The sequence below is a fragment of the Colletotrichum paranaense genome (genome assembly GCF_030867605.1).
Source record: "Colletotrichum paranaense strain IMI 384185 chromosome Unknown Scaffold_4.1, whole genome shotgun sequence".
NCBI classification, from domain to species: domain Eukaryota; kingdom Fungi; phylum Ascomycota; class Sordariomycetes; order Glomerellales; family Glomerellaceae; genus Colletotrichum; species Colletotrichum paranaense.
The window spans coordinates 1,163,722-1,180,186 of record NW_026848962.1 but is presented as its reverse complement, the minus strand read 5'-3'; the positions used below and the strand labels follow the sequence as shown (position 1 = coordinate 1,180,186).

At 52.6% G+C, this 16,465-nt stretch overlaps 7 protein-coding genes across 7 annotated transcripts; 3 read left to right on the top strand and 4 right to left on the bottom strand.

Moving 5' to 3' along the window:
• Positions 1 to 3,114: 3,114 nt before the first annotated feature.
• On the top strand, positions 3,115 to 4,896 carry CPAR01_05372 (uncharacterized protein; the record flags this gene model as incomplete). Its single annotated transcript, XM_060489651.1, has 1 exon — positions 3,115 to 4,896. One exon carries the CDS (start codon positions 3,115 to 3,117, stop codon positions 4,894 to 4,896), a length of 1,782 nt encoding a protein of 593 aa, XP_060351117.1.
• A 1,550-nt stretch (positions 4,897 to 6,446) lies between these two features.
• On the bottom strand, positions 6,447 to 6,626 carry CPAR01_05371 (uncharacterized protein; the record flags this gene model as incomplete). The annotated part of the gene is made up of 1 exon (XM_060489650.1): positions 6,447 to 6,626. One exon carries the CDS (start codon positions 6,624 to 6,626, stop codon positions 6,447 to 6,449), a length of 180 nt encoding a protein of 59 aa, XP_060351116.1.
• Positions 6,627 to 7,712: 1,086 nt separating this feature from the next.
• On the bottom strand, positions 7,713 to 8,740 carry CPAR01_05370 (oxidoreductase NAD-binding domain-containing protein; the record flags this gene model as incomplete). Its single annotated transcript, XM_060489649.1, has 3 exons — positions 7,713 to 8,263; positions 8,338 to 8,415; positions 8,479 to 8,740. 3 exons carry the CDS (start codon positions 8,738 to 8,740, stop codon positions 7,713 to 7,715), a joined length of 891 nt encoding a protein of 296 aa, XP_060351115.1.
• A 1,453-nt stretch (positions 8,741 to 10,193) lies between these two features.
• On the top strand, positions 10,194 to 10,691 carry CPAR01_05369 (uncharacterized protein; the record flags this gene model as incomplete). The annotated part of the gene is made up of 1 exon (XM_060489648.1): positions 10,194 to 10,691. The coding sequence occupies one exon, from the start codon at positions 10,194 to 10,196 to the stop codon at positions 10,689 to 10,691; it is 498 nt and encodes a 165-aa protein (XP_060351114.1).
• Positions 10,692 to 11,521: 830 nt separating this feature from the next.
• Positions 11,522 to 12,240, top strand: CPAR01_05368 (uncharacterized protein; the record flags this gene model as incomplete). The annotated part of the gene is made up of 4 exons (XM_060489647.1): positions 11,522 to 11,542; positions 11,598 to 11,671; positions 11,722 to 11,736; positions 11,787 to 12,240. 4 exons carry the CDS (start codon positions 11,522 to 11,524, stop codon positions 12,238 to 12,240), a joined length of 564 nt encoding a protein of 187 aa, XP_060351113.1.
• Positions 12,241 to 12,563: 323 nt separating this feature from the next.
• CPAR01_05367 (uncharacterized protein) lies at positions 12,564 to 14,154 on the bottom strand (the record flags this gene model as incomplete). Its single annotated transcript, XM_060489646.1, has 2 exons — positions 12,564 to 13,706; positions 13,768 to 14,154. 2 exons carry the CDS (start codon positions 14,152 to 14,154, stop codon positions 12,564 to 12,566), a joined length of 1,530 nt encoding a protein of 509 aa, XP_060351112.1.
• A 753-nt stretch (positions 14,155 to 14,907) lies between these two features.
• CPAR01_05366 (cytochrome P450 monooxygenase) lies at positions 14,908 to 15,118 on the bottom strand (the record flags this gene model as incomplete). Its single annotated transcript, XM_060489645.1, has 2 exons — positions 14,908 to 15,049; positions 15,114 to 15,118. 2 exons carry the CDS (start codon positions 15,116 to 15,118, stop codon positions 14,908 to 14,910), a joined length of 147 nt encoding a protein of 48 aa, XP_060351111.1.
• Between the last annotated feature and the right edge of the window lie 1,347 nt (positions 15,119 to 16,465).

Genomic DNA, 16,465 nt, shown 5'->3' with positions numbered 1-16,465 from the left:
AGCAATGGATGACAAAGGGTGGCACGGACCAGAGCAGGGACACCGCGTCTAAGAAAGGAAGGAGCACGGACTCTGCCTTACCTTCCCTTGGAAGGGAATGGAGCACGGGCCACGGGAGCGAAGCGGGAAGGAGGGACGAGGTCAGGCGAATTGCAGACTTTGGATGCTGACTGGATCTTGAGTGTGGCGCTTGGGGAAGAGGGGATGATGGGGATGAGGGGAGAATTCGAGAGTAGAGGTAGTATTAAGCGCTGGAGTGCGGCTGTGCAATTGTTGCGCAATGCCGTGTCTCCTGTTTTCTCATCTGGTGAGGAGTAGAGTCGTACTACATCGACCGAGGGGGACGATAGCCGAGGGATGCTGTGCTTGAGGGGTTATGCGAATCATGGAGCAGAGATGGGCCGGCGATTATCATGCCTGTCGCATCCTCGTCGCTTTCTACAATCTGACGATGAAGAAGGTTCGCGAAGTAGACTGAGGTCGGACCGCCTCGTTAGGTTCACCGTTCAAGACGTACTACGGTGTATCAACGTTACAGATGGCGGTTGTGCTGCGAGGCTTAGACTGCCCGCTCACAACCTCACCGAGACATGCGCGGCTACGGCATCATGCGGACGGTAGCAGCAGACTCTGATGGCCAGTTTCCAACCTGAGGACCAAACCCTCATTGTCATTGTCAGCAGGCCCGACCTCGGGGCCGTCGAGGCTGAGGGTCGGTCAGTCGTTCTCGTACCTTTGTGTGTGTAAGGTGAGGAGGTAAGGGGCTTCGTGTAAGAGAGTGAGACTGGTCATCAAGCAAGGCGGTTGCCTCTTCCTGGAGCCCATTATCGAGGCCCACCGGTTCCCGGATGATGCTAAGAGCGCTCAGCGAGATTGAGGATATGAGATTTGGCTGTAAGCGCCGTCCGGAATCGGGAGTGGAGTGTGGTGGTCGTCATTGCTAGCCGTAGCCGCCCGGGCGGTTAATGGGGAAGCGGAGGCTTTCTGAGCGAGCGGCTGTTTCGGGAAGAGTAACGTGGGGTTCGGCTGTTTCTTTTCTTGTACGGTGCCAATTTCCGCGCGCACCTTGACGCCGGATGGTAACACTGGGAGAGGGCCTCTCAGGCGAGAGAGGGCTTTTGTTGTCTTAGTGGGAGAGACAGCATGATGCGACAGCCGCCGGTAATCTCAGTTGCCGCTCGGCTCATCTGATTGCGAGAGGGTAACTCAGGGACCCGAAGCCTCAAGGTGCTCAGGTGAGCGAGGCTTAGGTGGTGGTACTTGACCCCGGAGGCCAGGTGGTGGAAATGAGGCGGTTGATGAACTGTATCCGTATACGAGAAAAGCTTGACTGAATAGGACTGTCGAAGCGGCGCAGACTGCGAGATGTGCTGGCATGGCTTTTGCGAGGAGTGTGGGCGACGAGGTGGGAATGCCCTCGCGGACGAGTCGCGATGAAGTCAATCAAGACGCGAAACCAGAGCGAGACCGAAAAGAGGCATGGCATCGCATCGCATCGCATGTCACGACGACGCATGACATCGCGTCGAATGATCGTCGTACACCACACGACCGCGTCTACCTAGTGTAGGTACGCCTAGGAGGGTGAAAGAAAGTGGTGTTGATGTTTGTGTTGTGTTCGTCCCACTCCCGCCCGTTCTGCTGTGGGGGACGCTAGGAAGCAAAGCTAACAGAGTGGAGAAAAGATGAGCTAATGCACGGCCGAACCTGCCATGTGTCTAAAAATGAGTCATAGACGCTTTGCAGGGGGTGAGGAAGGTACGAAGGTGGAAACCCAGGGATTCAAGGAAAGAGCAGTTGATGCAAGACAGCTGTCGGGGACGGTGAGTGGTCAACAGCATCTTCTCAGTCTTGCTATACGTACCGTTTCTGATAACCGAATATACACTGTTTTGTGGTCAGCCGTAACGTGACTTGGACAGTGCGCCAGTAAGCGAGCGACTCTTCCCGCAGGCTCCGCCTCCAAGGGGATCCACATTGAAAGATACGTACCCTTCAACGTTCTTGGAAAGGCAGTGACGACCTCACCACCTCACCTTACCAACCCGGCCAAACTCAACGAACAGCTTCAAGTTCTTCTTCTGCATCTATGCGGCGCCAATGTGCTTCCAAGTGGACTAACCTTCACACACTTTTGCCCCGTGTTTCAGATTTCTAGCTCTCTCAAGTTCTCAACGCCGTAGTGGGTCGACGACCTCACTTCTGCATTCCCAGTATGCAGCCCAAGATGCAGCATTTCATCGACGAGTCCACCCTTTTTTCCCTTCCTTCTGCAGTAGCTCCAAGCTACCCTGTATCCTGTGTCCTTTTGTGTAGTGCCGGGGTCAGACGATAGACGACAGTCTTTTTCTCTTCCTCCACCTCAACATGGGATACACACTACCTTACCGTAACTACGTAGTTGAGAATACGTATCCATCCATCTTTTTCATCAGTCGTGTGGTCTCGGCCCACGATCCGTCCAAGGGACCCTGGCATCTACAGACTACAAACCCTCAAGCCGGATGCGCGCAGCTCAACCCACAGTTGCGTTGTACCGCTGCTGCTCTACCCTCCCCCCGTCAGTTGATGGGGCTAGAGACCCAGACTTGGGCCCGACGACCTACGGTCAGTCCAAGGCTGGGGCCGGGGCGAAGGCCACACGCCCTCGCTCCAGTCGGCCGTCAGTCGCGCGCCGCATCACCACCACCACATCCATTGGGCTACGAGCCTCAAACCCGAGGATAAAGATGTCCTCCCCTCCCGCGCCTACTGTCCCTTTCTGTTGGTCCCTTCTCTCTCCATCCTCATCTCGTCTCCTCATCTCCTCGTCTCCTTTGCGCTCTCGTCCTCTCATCCTCGTCTCAGTCTAAACTTGTTATCAAATCGACCATTGTTTGTTTACTATAACTCGCATTATTTGGATACCAAAACACAAAAACTATACACCTAGATCTCTCGGAACGCCCTGGTCTCGTTGAACGCGGCCACCTCGTCCCTGCTTCACAGCAACCCCCGTCTGCTTTTCCCATCGCAACGCAAACCTCAAACGCCAAAAGACTCCTGGAGCTGGCCTCCTCTCTCTCACGAAACACCTCTCATAATCCCATAATCCAACCAACTCACACAGTCACAATGTCCACGTATGAGATGCCCCCTGCTTCTCGCCTCACTTGCACCCCCACTAACACATCATCTCCCAGTCTGGCAGCGGATATGTCCTTCGACTTCATCTTCCCCTCGTGCGAGCCTTCCACGCCGCCGAGCTTCTCCTTCGACTCTTCTCTCCTCGACCTCCCCTACCACCACAACCCGGGCCACAACCGCTCCCGCTCAAATGGTTCCGTCTACTCCTTCATCTCTACCGCAGACTCCACACCGGACTCGGTGAGCACACGTATGACTACCCCGTCTCGTGCCTCACCCCCGATCCGCCAACACGGCCCTCTCTTGCTTCCCAAGATCCGCTCCCAGGACCAAGCCATCGAGTCGCCTCCCAAGCGCATGAAGGCATCGCCGAAGCCCCGCGCCCCGGTTCCCAGACGGGCAACCCCTGTGGCTCCCACCACCAACGCCGTCTTCCGCCCGGCTCACACTCGCAGCTTCACCAACCCGGAGACCCTCACATGGAACATGCCCTCCACCTACTGCAGCCAGCCCGAGGAGCAGACTCCTTCGTCCCTCCTTTGCTCTCCCATCATCTTCGCCGATGACATGCAATCTCGCCGCGCATCAACCTGCAGCCTTGAGGGTGTCGCCCTCGAGAAGTTCGGCTTCCCGACCTACCGTCAAATGCCCTCATACGTTCCCTCTCCTGCTCCTCAGCAGCCATCAGAGGCATACATGTTCCCCTCCTACACTCCTCGTGCGCCATCTCCCCTCAGCCTGTCAGCCGCTGCCACTCCGGACCCGACTCCCAGCACCACTCTCATGACTTACCTCACCGGATCTAACCCTGCTCCTTCGCTGGTGCGCACCATCTCGTTCCCTCTCCGGGATCCCAACACCAAGCACTTCTGGTGGGATGTTCGCCAAATCCGCCCCTGGACAACCTTCAACGCCTCCTCCGTCCTCTCTCTCCCTGGTGCCGCCGCCCTTCTCAACTGCCCCGTCCCGGCACCTCTCCTCCCCAACCCGGCCCCGACTGCCCGCCACCCAGAGACCGAAGCCGCCCTTCACAGTATCTACGCCTCCCACTACCTCCCCAAGCTCAATGCTGCGCTCGCCATCTCTTCCCACAGACCCATGCAGCTCTCTGCTCCCGCTCCCTCCGCCACCGCCAAGCAGCCCGAGCTACTCTTCACCGCCTCTCCCGCCGGCGAGCCCACCTCCGCTGCCACCATCTTTGGCGGCAAGCCTACCGCCCGCGTCGTCGGCCTCGTCCGCTCCTTTGACCGCTTCAACACCGGCATGCGTGTCGAGGGCAACATCAAGCGCGTAGAGTACCTCCGTGGTCTCGCCGCCCTGCACCACGCCATGCGCGAGCACTCCTGCCGCTACGGCTTCATCCTCACAGAGATTGAGCTCGTCATCGTCCGCAACGGTAGCGAATCAGTCCCCCACTTTGGTCACCTTGAAGTTACCTCCGTTCAGCTTGCCGCCGTCGCTGACGATGCCGACTGCGAGGTCGGCGAGATCCCGCTGACTGCCTGCCTTGCGCTCTGGGGTCTCTGCATGATGGCTGGCGACGATGCGCCTCAGCAGCAGGGCCGCAGTGCCGTGGCGCACTGGAAGACGGAGATTGGCGCACCTGCTGAGGGTACCCGACGCAAGGCGCTGCCTAGGGATGATTGGATGCCCAAGCCGCAGTTGGCCGAGAAGCGTGAGGCCAAGAGGGCTAGAGGCTGGGTCATGCCTGAGGACCCCGTCGGCAGGAAGGAATTGGGCAAGCGCGGTGTGCGGTACGGTGCTTGCTAAGTTATGTTTTCTGCTTTCTGCGCTTTTTGGAATGATTTGTTCGTCTGCTTTTATCTTGGCGTTTTGAAAAGAGTCGCTTGGGCTGGTTCCAGACACTCTTTTCGGTGGGTGGACATGGGTACATAAAAAATAATTGGGATGGGATATGACTGGGAATGGATCATGACTGGATGATGGGTAAACCATGGGACATGTATTTACAAGGATTTTGGTAGCTGAGACGAGGGACTTTCACGAGTTGCATGACGAGGCATTCTTTCTTAGTACAGATGTAAGTTGTTTAGATGACTTGCAATTACAACCATTTTCAAATTTCAACCTGTTTATTCAGACCTCTGCACTCGAACATTGCTCAGTGAACATGATAATGTGAAGTCAATCGGTGCCCGGGGGGGAAGTAACAGTAGCTCCAAATAGACTCTTCGAGTTCCGCGGGAGTCAAAATCCGTCCGCGCGGTATTTGAAGTTTCAGACGTTCTTCCTGTGCCGTAAACCTCAGCCAGTAAGCGCGCTTGACGAGGTCAGACTCTGGCGGAACAAGGATGAGGCTGGGATCGTGAACAAAGAAAAGGGGCCTCCCGTCCGCCCGGGCCAGCCCGAGATCGTTGGTTTGCTCATGCGAGTTTCAGGGAGGCACTGCTTTATTTATCTTTGTCTACTCTATAATTACAATACTGTCCGCAGGAGTCTTTTCGTCTTTGATTGTCCCATGTTCCCACTGTGATTAGGGGTCGGGTGAAGATAATACCTTATATCAACAACAGGACTCAACTGACAAACTTGTTATCCATTCTTTGCTTTCTAAGACCACGTAACCACAACCTCATAATGAAAGGATTCGACCACAACAAATCACAGTAACTTCCAATCACGAGAAAATATGAAGACCGCCGCGATCGTGCTATGGAGCCTCCTAGCTATGGCATTAGCCATCCCACTCGGTAAGCAAACCTCTCCCGTCCCCTTCTCCTAAACATCCCACCACAGAGTTCAAAATGTGACAAATGGAACTCGTGATCCATCACTAACGTGGGACACACAAAGACTCGTTGGCAGCAGACCCCGACGCCGAAATATGTCAGGCCTTCTGCGACGGCGCGTGCCCGGAAGGATGGATGAAGAAGGCAGACGACACGGGCGCTGGCGCGGCGCAGGCGTGTGCTTCGGAGGCGGGGGCGTTGTGTTGTCAGAGGTTTTTGCATTTTCCGCCGGCGTAGTCTGATCTACGTAGCAACGTTTGGCTTGGAGGTTCTGAGAGCTGGGCTGGTGTTTCCGGTACGACTTTGTGAGGAGTTTTGGGACCGTGGAAAAGTTCACGATGAAAGTGGCAATGACGTGGGGTTTTCTGTTGATACAGATACCTAGAAAGGGTATGGGATGACCAAATACCCTACTGCTGTACAAATGGCAGCTATTTCAGCTGTTCTAGAGGGTCATATAACCATACTGAATTGGATGCAACCTCTGACATTCAACCTTCCAGCGACGAGCGTCTTCCTTGCGGCCCCGTCTCACTTGACTTCACCCTTCATCAACCAGAACACCTCCACTTATCGCCTATCCCGATTGAAAACCGTCCTGATCCCCGTGACAGCAACCCATCCGATGACAACAACAGTAACAGCTAACCGAATCTCCCTGACGATGTCCACGGCAGCGGGCCCGAAGTGAATGGCGTGGATGTGGTTTATCGCGCCCGAGTGCGCTGCTGAGAGGCCGAACTGTTCCATCTTGTCTTTCGTCAGCTCGTCGCGGTATGAATTGAGCTGTGCGAGATGGCGTGAGAAGCTTACAGTTTTGATGGTGAGGTTGAATGGTGGGTGGAAAGAAAGGGATATGGTTGGAGTTGGCTGAGTGATGGAGGACTTTTTTGTGGGGGTCGTGCATTACGTCAACGAATCATGGTTGCGGTTGGGGTTTGTCGTTGAAGAAATCCTGGAGAAGTAATGTCTCCAACATGACGATAGAAATCTTCGATTACGATTGATGATTGGCATGGAAAATCATGAATGGTATTTGCAGAGATACACAAAACTCGAATTCCCAATATCTTCTTTCGCGTCTCGTGATGCAATCCTCAGCAGGCTGTGTATGGATGTTGCAACGGGGTACTGAAGAATGGCCGGTAGTTCTGATCCAAGACGCATACGGGTAAACAAGGATCCTCCTTCATGGAGTGCACATTCAAAGCCTAGCAAGATTGACAGGGAGCGATATCAATAGATTTAAGCTGAGCAACTCATAGCGTATGACCCGCTCACCTAAATACTTGTAGATGCGGGCAATGAATGCCGCAATGATCACTGACGCCGACAACTTCTCCACTTTCTCTACACATTGGTGAAATCTCTTCCCCCGAAAAATCTTCTGGCAGCGAAGAAGGATATGGCACCAGCGTCAGTTTCAAGCCGCCGCGGTACAAGGATGAGTCCGCTTGAAGGGACAAGGTAAAGAAACACAAAAAGAATAACCCGAAGAATGGCTTTGCCAATCGCGGTGAGGATTTGAGCCTCACGCGGGGGTCGAACCCGCAACCTTGAGATTAAGAGTCTCACGCTCTACCGATTGAGCTAGCAAGGCGGGTCATTTGAATTGTTGAAAGTTGAGCTCAGTTTGGACTATACATAGCCTTTTCATCTCTCGCAGTTAGTCCCATCGATCTCTTCGACCCCAGTCCTGTTTTTGAAGCCTGGTTCCGTATTTCTTTTCTCAGTTCGCGTGGAAATCGTGACGTTTAGAAAGGAAGAGCTGATCTGGGTTTATCTCTCCTCAAATCCTCTGTAACGTACATCTAGGTAAAGCCCGAAATTAACTCTCTAGAACTGATGAATTTGATCCTTCCGATACCCCAACTCCTGCAACACCCCCGGCGCACTCCTCTTCCCCACAAGAGCCGCCTCCATCGCCGGCGGACCGCACACAAACACCTTTGTATCCTCCTCCTTCTTCGGCGCAACCCCGACCTCCTCCAACAACTGCTTCGTCACATATCCCTTCCGGTACGGCGAATTCGCCACGGGGTGGCTAACCGTATACACGGCCTTGAACCTGCCGGGGAACTCCTTCTCAAATTGCTCGAACTCCTGCTTTAATAGCACGTCCTGGTCCGAGTTGACGCCAAAGACGAGCGTAATGGCGGTCTTGTCTTCGGGGTTGCGGAGGATGCCCTGCGCGAGCTGGTAGATTGGTGTGATGCCTGCACCGCCGGCGATGAGGGTGATGTGGCTGTAGCTGTTGGGCTTCCATTGATGGCCTTTGATGGCGAGGGCGAAGAGGAGCTTTTGGCCTGGTGTGAGGGAGTGGATGTGTGTGCTCTGCTTGCCGTCTGGGTACTTCTTTACCATCAGCTCGAGATAGCCGGCGTCATCTTTTTGTTTGGTCAGTAGCTGTTCGTACCCGGAGTGCGATGGATGCCCTTTGGGGGATTGTTCTTGTTCTTACCGAGGGGTTGCACGGGCGTGTAAGGCCTCGCGACGGGGAGCCACCTGCCCTCAGGCCATGACATGGTCAGGACAGCAGCTGTTCTTGAACATTAACACCTTCGTCTTCTTGCACCCAATCCAAGTGACCGCGAACACTCACACGTCAATGAAAGACCGCTGACTGCCTCCCTCTGTGGTAACTTGAAGCGCAAGCGCTTGGTGTTGTGGTTCACATCCTCCGAGCTATCCAACGCAAGCGACACAAACGCAGGCCCCGCCCCAAACACCTTTGGCGGCGCTCCGGACTCAGCAGACGCCTTGTTCATGAACAGTCTCGAGTACGCCGCCAAGCCAATGCCCCCAGCTGCGACGGTAGCCGCAATGGTCGCCGGTCGAACACGGCGTAATGTTACTGATGCCATTCTTCAATTGACCACGGATGATATGTGTAAAGACGATATGCAGGTGTGCACTGATGCAAAATGATGTAAACAAAACACTGCTAGCTAAGCTACGCTATGGAATGCTGCAGGGCGATGGTAGTTTAAAAAGGGTTGCTGAAGCTGACGTAGGAAGACTTAGGAGGATTAGTCGGGCAGGGTGGCAGGCTCGGGACCGAGGCGGGTTGGGGAAAGCACCGATGGTGGGTTCTTGCAGCCGGTATAATTTCGGTCATCCCCAAAAAGTCCGTCACCGATCGGACGATGTCAGCTTCAGCTTGCGTTTGCCCCATTTGGCCCAACAGGAACGGAATGAGAAGCGGTTCTCGTACACCTGCATGCAGGTACCAAAAAATCAGGCGTCCGTCAAGGAATATTGTTCTCGATTCACTAGCGCCCCTTCTGGTGTGTTCTTGGTGGTATTCAAGCCTTCTATGTCGGGCGAACAGAATCTTCGTTCTAGGTCAGTTGGGTACCGTACGGGGCAGTCACGGAGTGCTTTCGACATGCTTTGTTACGGACCAAAGGGCGGTAAACCCTGCCTACCTCCACGAAAGACCGGATGAGATCAGCAGACTTTCGAAACGGGATTTCAATTGAAGATGGCAAGCATTGCCTCATGTTTCCCGGCTAGGGCGGCTGTTCCACTTCTTTGTTGGTACGCCACTCCTTACCTTGAGAATGCGGTAGAGGGGTATCACAGCCCAGGTGTTGTCGTTTGGCGACCAAGGCTCATTCTCCCGAAGCAAAAATCGACATTGGTCATAGCTTGTAGAATCCCCATCATGCTCTCTTTTCGTATTACCTGATGAGTTCGTGGGGATTATTGGGGGCGGAGGAGACAACGTTGACAATGAACGCTGTTCTTTACGTCTTACCTACTTACCTTACTTACCAAAGTAACCAAACCACTTTTGTTTCGCGATCTTGGGCGTGTGATGTAGAATGTCACATTCATTTCCAAAGGCTAACAGCAAAATTCATTCTATACGCTTCGTCTGGGCAAACGAAATGGGGAGATCACGACACCCAAGTTCATTGTAGGCGCGGCAGGCGATAACGCAGCGCGGCAATACAGTAATATTGAAAGCCATGAGAATCGCAAACATGTCCTCGACAAGGTCAACAGCCTTTCGCCAAATCATTGAACTGGCCATCGTGAATTGGATGTTCACAACCTCACCTAATGGATGTAAGACTGGCCACTGTCAGGACTCTAGTGACCTTCCATTCCGCATCAACACCCCCATCCAACTAGAACACAATCAAGTCTACAAAATCACTCAGTTCTATTGCAAATCACCAGTAAGTTCTCAGACCGGCACGCACTTGAAAGCAAGTCGTGACCAGCAACACACGCAACTGTGCTAATCATCGTGTCATTTACTCTTAGTCTCATCGTTTTTCGCCTATCAAGCTTCTACGATATTCCACCATGTGTTTGTATGAACAATTCTCCTTCCCTGTGTGTTGCGGTCATATCGAAGAGAGATTGAACAGCTACTGCCACTTCGCGCGTAACGACCCCCAACACTATTGCGGGGAAAAGGCTAGAGTTAAAAGCTATACTGAAGGAAGTCCATGGCCTCAAGAGGGACCTTATGATTCCTGTATCAGCACTGCCACTCAAGAGAAGATGGAGGCATGGGTGCCAGACCCTGTGAAGCGGAACAAGTTCATCTTCCAATTCCATCTTAATATGATGGAAGCTGCCCGTGAGCCTCGGAGAAAGGCACAGCAAGCGCATTTTATCAAGGTCAAGAATGATACTGCATGGGTCTACAAAGAACTTCGAGAGAAGTGGAAGAAGGATATGGCAGCCGCAGAAAAGGCCGCCGAAGAGGGTGACATCAGAACGCCTACACAGGAAGACTTCATGAACGTTGATCGCGGCGGATCCTCTTCGCAAGGCGGAAACGCGTCTGGCAAGTAGCAGAGTTAGCCTTTGTGTACACCCTGCCGCAGCGCCCCTCCGAGTCGCTGCTTCAATATCACAGCAGGCATATAGCCTGACTGCACTCTAGCTTTTAGACGCTGAAAAAATAGACCTCGTCGTCACCAACCGTTTGCGCCTCACACCTACGGTGATTCTTAACTTCCCTCTTGATTTGGAACGATAACCACTGCCGTAAGAGTAGCCTAGCTAGCAGTGAACTTACTCAATCGATGTCCAATCTTGTTCAAGTCCACGGCCTATTCTCATAAAGCGTCATGTCGTCCTAGACGTGATATGCTTTTCGAATGCATAGTCTGAAGTTCTGTGTTGCTCAATTGGAGGGGAAGGTTCGATCTCTCGTGTATCCAAGATACACGGCTACCTCACTACATGTATCCTCTCACGCTGTCATGTTTATCCGAGGTACTCTTGACTTAATCATGGACTCAAATATCATGGATGTCGCTCGATAGATCAGCAAGAACATCGAAGATGGTGAGGCTACCGTTCATATACTTCGTCAAAATAACTTTGAATTAGCAGCCGACAAGGCAATAACGTGAATACTTTGGCAGGTTAGGTAGATACTTATGCCGGGCCCGGGTTAGCGGAGCCGAGGCACGGCGGGTGGACCTACCGATGCACGGAGCTGGCGCCGGTGCCCGAAATTTTGCCGCACTGACCAATGACACGATGCGGCTGGTAGCTGACTAAGAAGACTGGGCCCGAACTAAGATCAAACAATGATGTTTTCAATCAACATTCACCTGTGATGATCCTCCTAGTGTCTCAGTGTTTTGACGGATCTTTGCAGACTGCACATCAGAATGTCGGTCCAAGAATATGCAGTAAGGCTGGATTTGTTTCCTTGCGATAGGAGCGCTCTACTAATCGTATTCAAAGGTCAATGAGTACACCGCCAACGCGCAACCTCACTTCAACTTGTTGAGGATATTGGGCGGATGGGGCAATGTCAAGTCTGTTCTGCCAGTCCTCCCCATACTTAAGCTTAGCTAATTTTCAACAGTGGCCCCGGTCTTCTGTATGCACCGAAAATCTCATGATATGCGCTCATAACTAACATCATCCCAGTATGCTCCGGAGCATGCTAGCAGGCACATCGACAGCCGCCGTCCTCGGACTCTCAGCCGCTATCGTGGGAAGTAGCATCTGGGGCACCGCCGCCCTACCCTTCATCGTCGGTTCTTCATTAGGATTCGTTCTTGGGAGTACCAGATGGTACATCGTCGCCGTGAAAGAATCCCTGCTGCAGCTGGACAACTACCCCGCCATCTTGCGCCTCCACCTGATCGCCAACTTCCCCTGGAAACCGGAGCTCGGACGCCACAACCTGGATTGGTACAATGCTAGACGATTCAGCTCGACCTGGCAAATGAAGAGCATGCTTGTGGCTAGTTGGCTGACTGCCCAGCCGGCGCTGGACGAGATTCGGAGTCGCACGGAGGCTGCATTGGTGGACAACTATCTTAGACAAGGGGGTTTTGAGGGAGACGATCAGGCCGGCACGCCGCAGGAAAGTCGATAAACTGCTCCAGATTCTTGTTAGATGTGCGCCGGCTGAACTAAGACAGACGACCCGATCTCTCTACTAAAGTCCAAGAGCCTTGCATGAGCCTTTCATAGACCGTGGATCACTCGGAGAGACAGAAATCCACATACAATCCTACTTTCACAGGATTTGTCGAATCAGAGGAGACATTATACTGTGTGTGGGAGAGGAGTTCCAAGTTCTCTGTAATCTTCGTTTGCGGGGTCTCCTAGATTCTCTCCATCACCCATGGCCCAGGGATTGAAGATAACATCTTGCTTATCCTACAGACCATGGCGTGGAAGCTCTCTGCTCTCCATTCACTTCTTGCTATCCGAGTCTCGAATCAGGATTCGCTTATACCTACGAACCGGGTGTTGACCCTTCTTGTTGTTCACCTGGAGAATAACATGCCATAATGCTCCTTCAAGCCGCGAGATAACTGGCACATTGTTTGTGATCTGGACCCTTGAACCAGTCGTGACGTTCCTGAACCCCGCATCGTTGACCTCGAGATAACCGGTTGTACCATAAGGCGGCGATAGAGGGTGAATTTCGATGAGCCCCTCGAGATATCCACTAGCCCAAGCAACGGAGGCTTCCGTGTATGCATACCACTCGAACTCGAGGTGAGTCGAGTCTTCGGGGTGATCAGGGTCGTAGGTCGCGCTGGCATCCAGAATGATTGTGTCTTTGGACGGGAGAAGAACCTCCATGGCATCAAGACTGACGGAGCCGTTCACGTTGATATTGGGCGGGTGAGTTGCGTCTTCGAATCGATCCGTGACTGTCCACTGCATGCGCGCAGCAAAGTCGTCTTGGTAAGCGTCTCGCCACCGCCAAACAGTGGCGCCTGAACTTTGATGATCCAGGCCAGACACAGAGACTGCTGTATCCATGGATGTACCATATTCATTGATGTCCGTGGCCTCGGTTACACGACTGTACCGACCACCCCAGCCACCCCAGTCTGGACGCCCCGCACTATTAAGGCCGTTTTGGATCAGCCACATGAAGCTCGGCGAGTCACCCTCCATGCCGTAGATAATCTTGGGATACACCTGACCCAGAGGGCCGATGCGGATATTGGGAGTCAACCAATCGTCTTGTGTTTTCGTCACATTAGAAGCACCGTTATCTGCGCCGTTCATGCCGCTCCATGTAGAAGCTTGGAATTCTCGAAAGCCGTGCACGTTGACGATGTACGCGATATCTGGCCAGTTGGCCCGAATCCATGGGCCGCAATCGTCCTGGTCCGAGATCGAGTAGACCCGAAGCCTAGACCGAAGCTCGGCTGCCTCACTGGAAGTTCGTTCTGCGCTGATGAACTGTAAGGCCTGCGCTAGGGTGTTTGCTCCGCCCCAAATGGAGACAAACAACGGATCAACGTCCGCTTCAAGCGCTTCAACAAGGAGTCTGGAGCCATCGCTTAACGGTTCATCCAGAGCCTTCCGGCCGTAAACCTGGAGACGACAAGTTAATGAAGAGCGTTTACAATCGCCAGGCGGGGGATCAGTCACATACCACTGGGCCTGATCTCACAAGTTTCAAAAGGTCCTCGGCGGGATTGAAGCTTGCGTTGGGGTGCACATGCTGATTTAGATTGGACACCACTTCGCCATATGCTTTAATAATAAGTCCGATAGCCTCTGGGTGCGTTTCGTTCGGCAAGCTAACGGAGGTTGTGGCAACCAGACCCTTGGTATCGAACTCGTTTGAGTAAGTCAAATAGCGAACCATAGACATCTGGTCATCAGGCTCATTAAGAATATCCGTCAGAATGAACGTCCGAGCCTTGTGGGGAAACTGAGGCAACTTTGTCAAGTCATTGGCCGTAGTTGCTTGAGCTTCGATATTTCCAAAGAGGACCAAAGTGAATATTAACAAGTAGAAAACTTGAAATCGACCCATTTTTGCTATCGGTAATAATGTTTGGTTGTTAGCTCGAGGACGCAATACTATACTTGCGATCTGAATTTATACACTCTTATATGTCTCCTAGCTAGTGCTATCATAAGCGCTTAAGATGGCTCAATGTGGAGGAATGATCATAAACAGATATGATAAGCACCTACTATGCCGAGTTTACGGGGTGATTGAAGTCACGACATTTTACCTTCAACCATTAGTGTAATGTGTTGTGGCCTACTGTGGGCATGGGTCATACCCCGCATCCCCAGAATAGGATCTGAGGTTCAATGGCTAGGTGCAATGCCTATACGCGGAAGACGCAGACGTCTTGTGGAAGGGGAAATTCTGACATGGGTTACATTCAACCTGGAAGACATGTCGAGATCAACACCACAGAAGTTGATGAGCGTTTAAGGACAGCAAAATCGTATTCAGTCTGGCCAATTGACGAATCGCTCGTTTTTCGCATCCTCGGTATGATCCACAAGACCAAATCGGGTAGAACTAGCCCCTCTGATTGCCACCACCACGAGAATCGTTCAATAACCATTCTTGAACCAGACTCTTGAGTTCTCATACCTACCTCTTCCGCATTTCCGTATTTAGAGCCGATGCGAAGTAGAGTAGTCCAAGCTGAATCTGGTCAGAAACCTTTGCAACTTTCTCCATGACTTGAACGTCCATCATAAGCGGAGGCCATACCCCGCCCAAGAAGTGTCTCCTAGGCTTTTGACGCAAGCGATTCCCGAGGTGTCAATACACCTTCGACGCGGGCTTTTCCCAAACAACCCTCGCCTCCTGAAACTCGATCCACCTTCTACTTTCACCAGAAAGTCTCATCTCGGAATCCCAATTGATCCTGGACAGAATACTCCTCATTTCCGTGTATGCGAGGCTAGTCAGGTTTGCTAGCCCAGATACTCGACGTCTTGATAAGATGCTCTCTGGACCTGACCTACTTCATTCCAGTGCAGTTCCTTGGTACAAAGCTGAAGGGCTTCCTGGCTTCTCTTTGGTCACTGGCGAAGCGAATATCACCCTGTCAGCGCTCTGTGATAAAGACTGATGGGATCGTGAAGTTCTGAGAGCTATGATACATCGACCACTGAAAAATTCCAATGACGGTCTGTACGTAAAAGCAGTGAATGCTTTCCGCAGCTCTTATCCTGATACTTCAACAGCTGGCGGTATAAAGATGGCGACTTATCCCTTCTGGTACCTAGAACCCACAGAAAAGGTCGCCTCCCTTGCGCACCACCAACGGCGAAGAGTGAGGAAGAGACGGGTTCAGTCGAAGCTTCTGGGCAAAATTGGTGTTGATTTTTCCCTCCGCTTGAAAAGTGGACAAGACTTTGTGGGTAAGCTTGGACAAAACCTCTGGGTGAGAGGCCAAGAAGTATTACGTGACCGCTGAAAGTGCGGTTGCCCAGAAGCTGCGAGCGTACATCAAAGTCATCACCAAGACAAGAGATGAGTTCCATCGCAGGCATCGTTCCGAGCTCCAATGAGGTCCTGACATGCGTGTTTGATAGTATGGCATATTCTGAGGCTCCCAAAGCCCCAGTATCTCCTCCTTCATCCTTGCTAGTGCTCATGTATAGGTTCGGGCCGGGCGGGTAGATGGCGGCGGACATGAATATTATCCATTACAAGGGCGAATAAGCCCGATTTTGATACCGTCCGGTAGTTGATTGAGGTGAAAACTGCGCGTAGGAGCGGGAGTTGACTCCGACTCCCTTCAACAAGTTGAACAAGAAATCCCTCCGACTTTTTGCCCCTCGAGGCTCTCGCCCATTTTCTGCTGCTTTCCTACTAAGTCCTTTGCGTTGGCCTGCCTAAGTTATGCACGCGATACACACCACTTTGGCTTGAGAACTACATGGTACCGAGAGGTTGTCGCCTTTAAATGACTCCTGTCACGCCTGGCCTCAATCACAAGGTATATTCTCTGGAGATAAGATATGTGTCGCTGAACTTACCTTCCTTTCCATGAAGACGTGACTGTCTGAAGTAGTCCGGCGTTGGTGGATCAGGCAGAGCCGACCACAGCCACCAAACTTTCATCCGATAATCTTTCAGCCACACGAGGACCTGGATACACGGGAGAAAGCCCATATATACCCCCTCAACTCCATTCCAGTCACCAGCCAGCAGGCGCCCGTCTAGGTCGACGGGTCAGGTCAAACTGGCTGGGTGGTGGAGTGGTTTGAGGTCAACATTCAATTCTACGCCAACCAGCCTACTCGACGACAGGCTTAGCGAGTACTCGAGTTCGAATCCCAGCATGAGCACCAGAGATATAGCCCCCAAT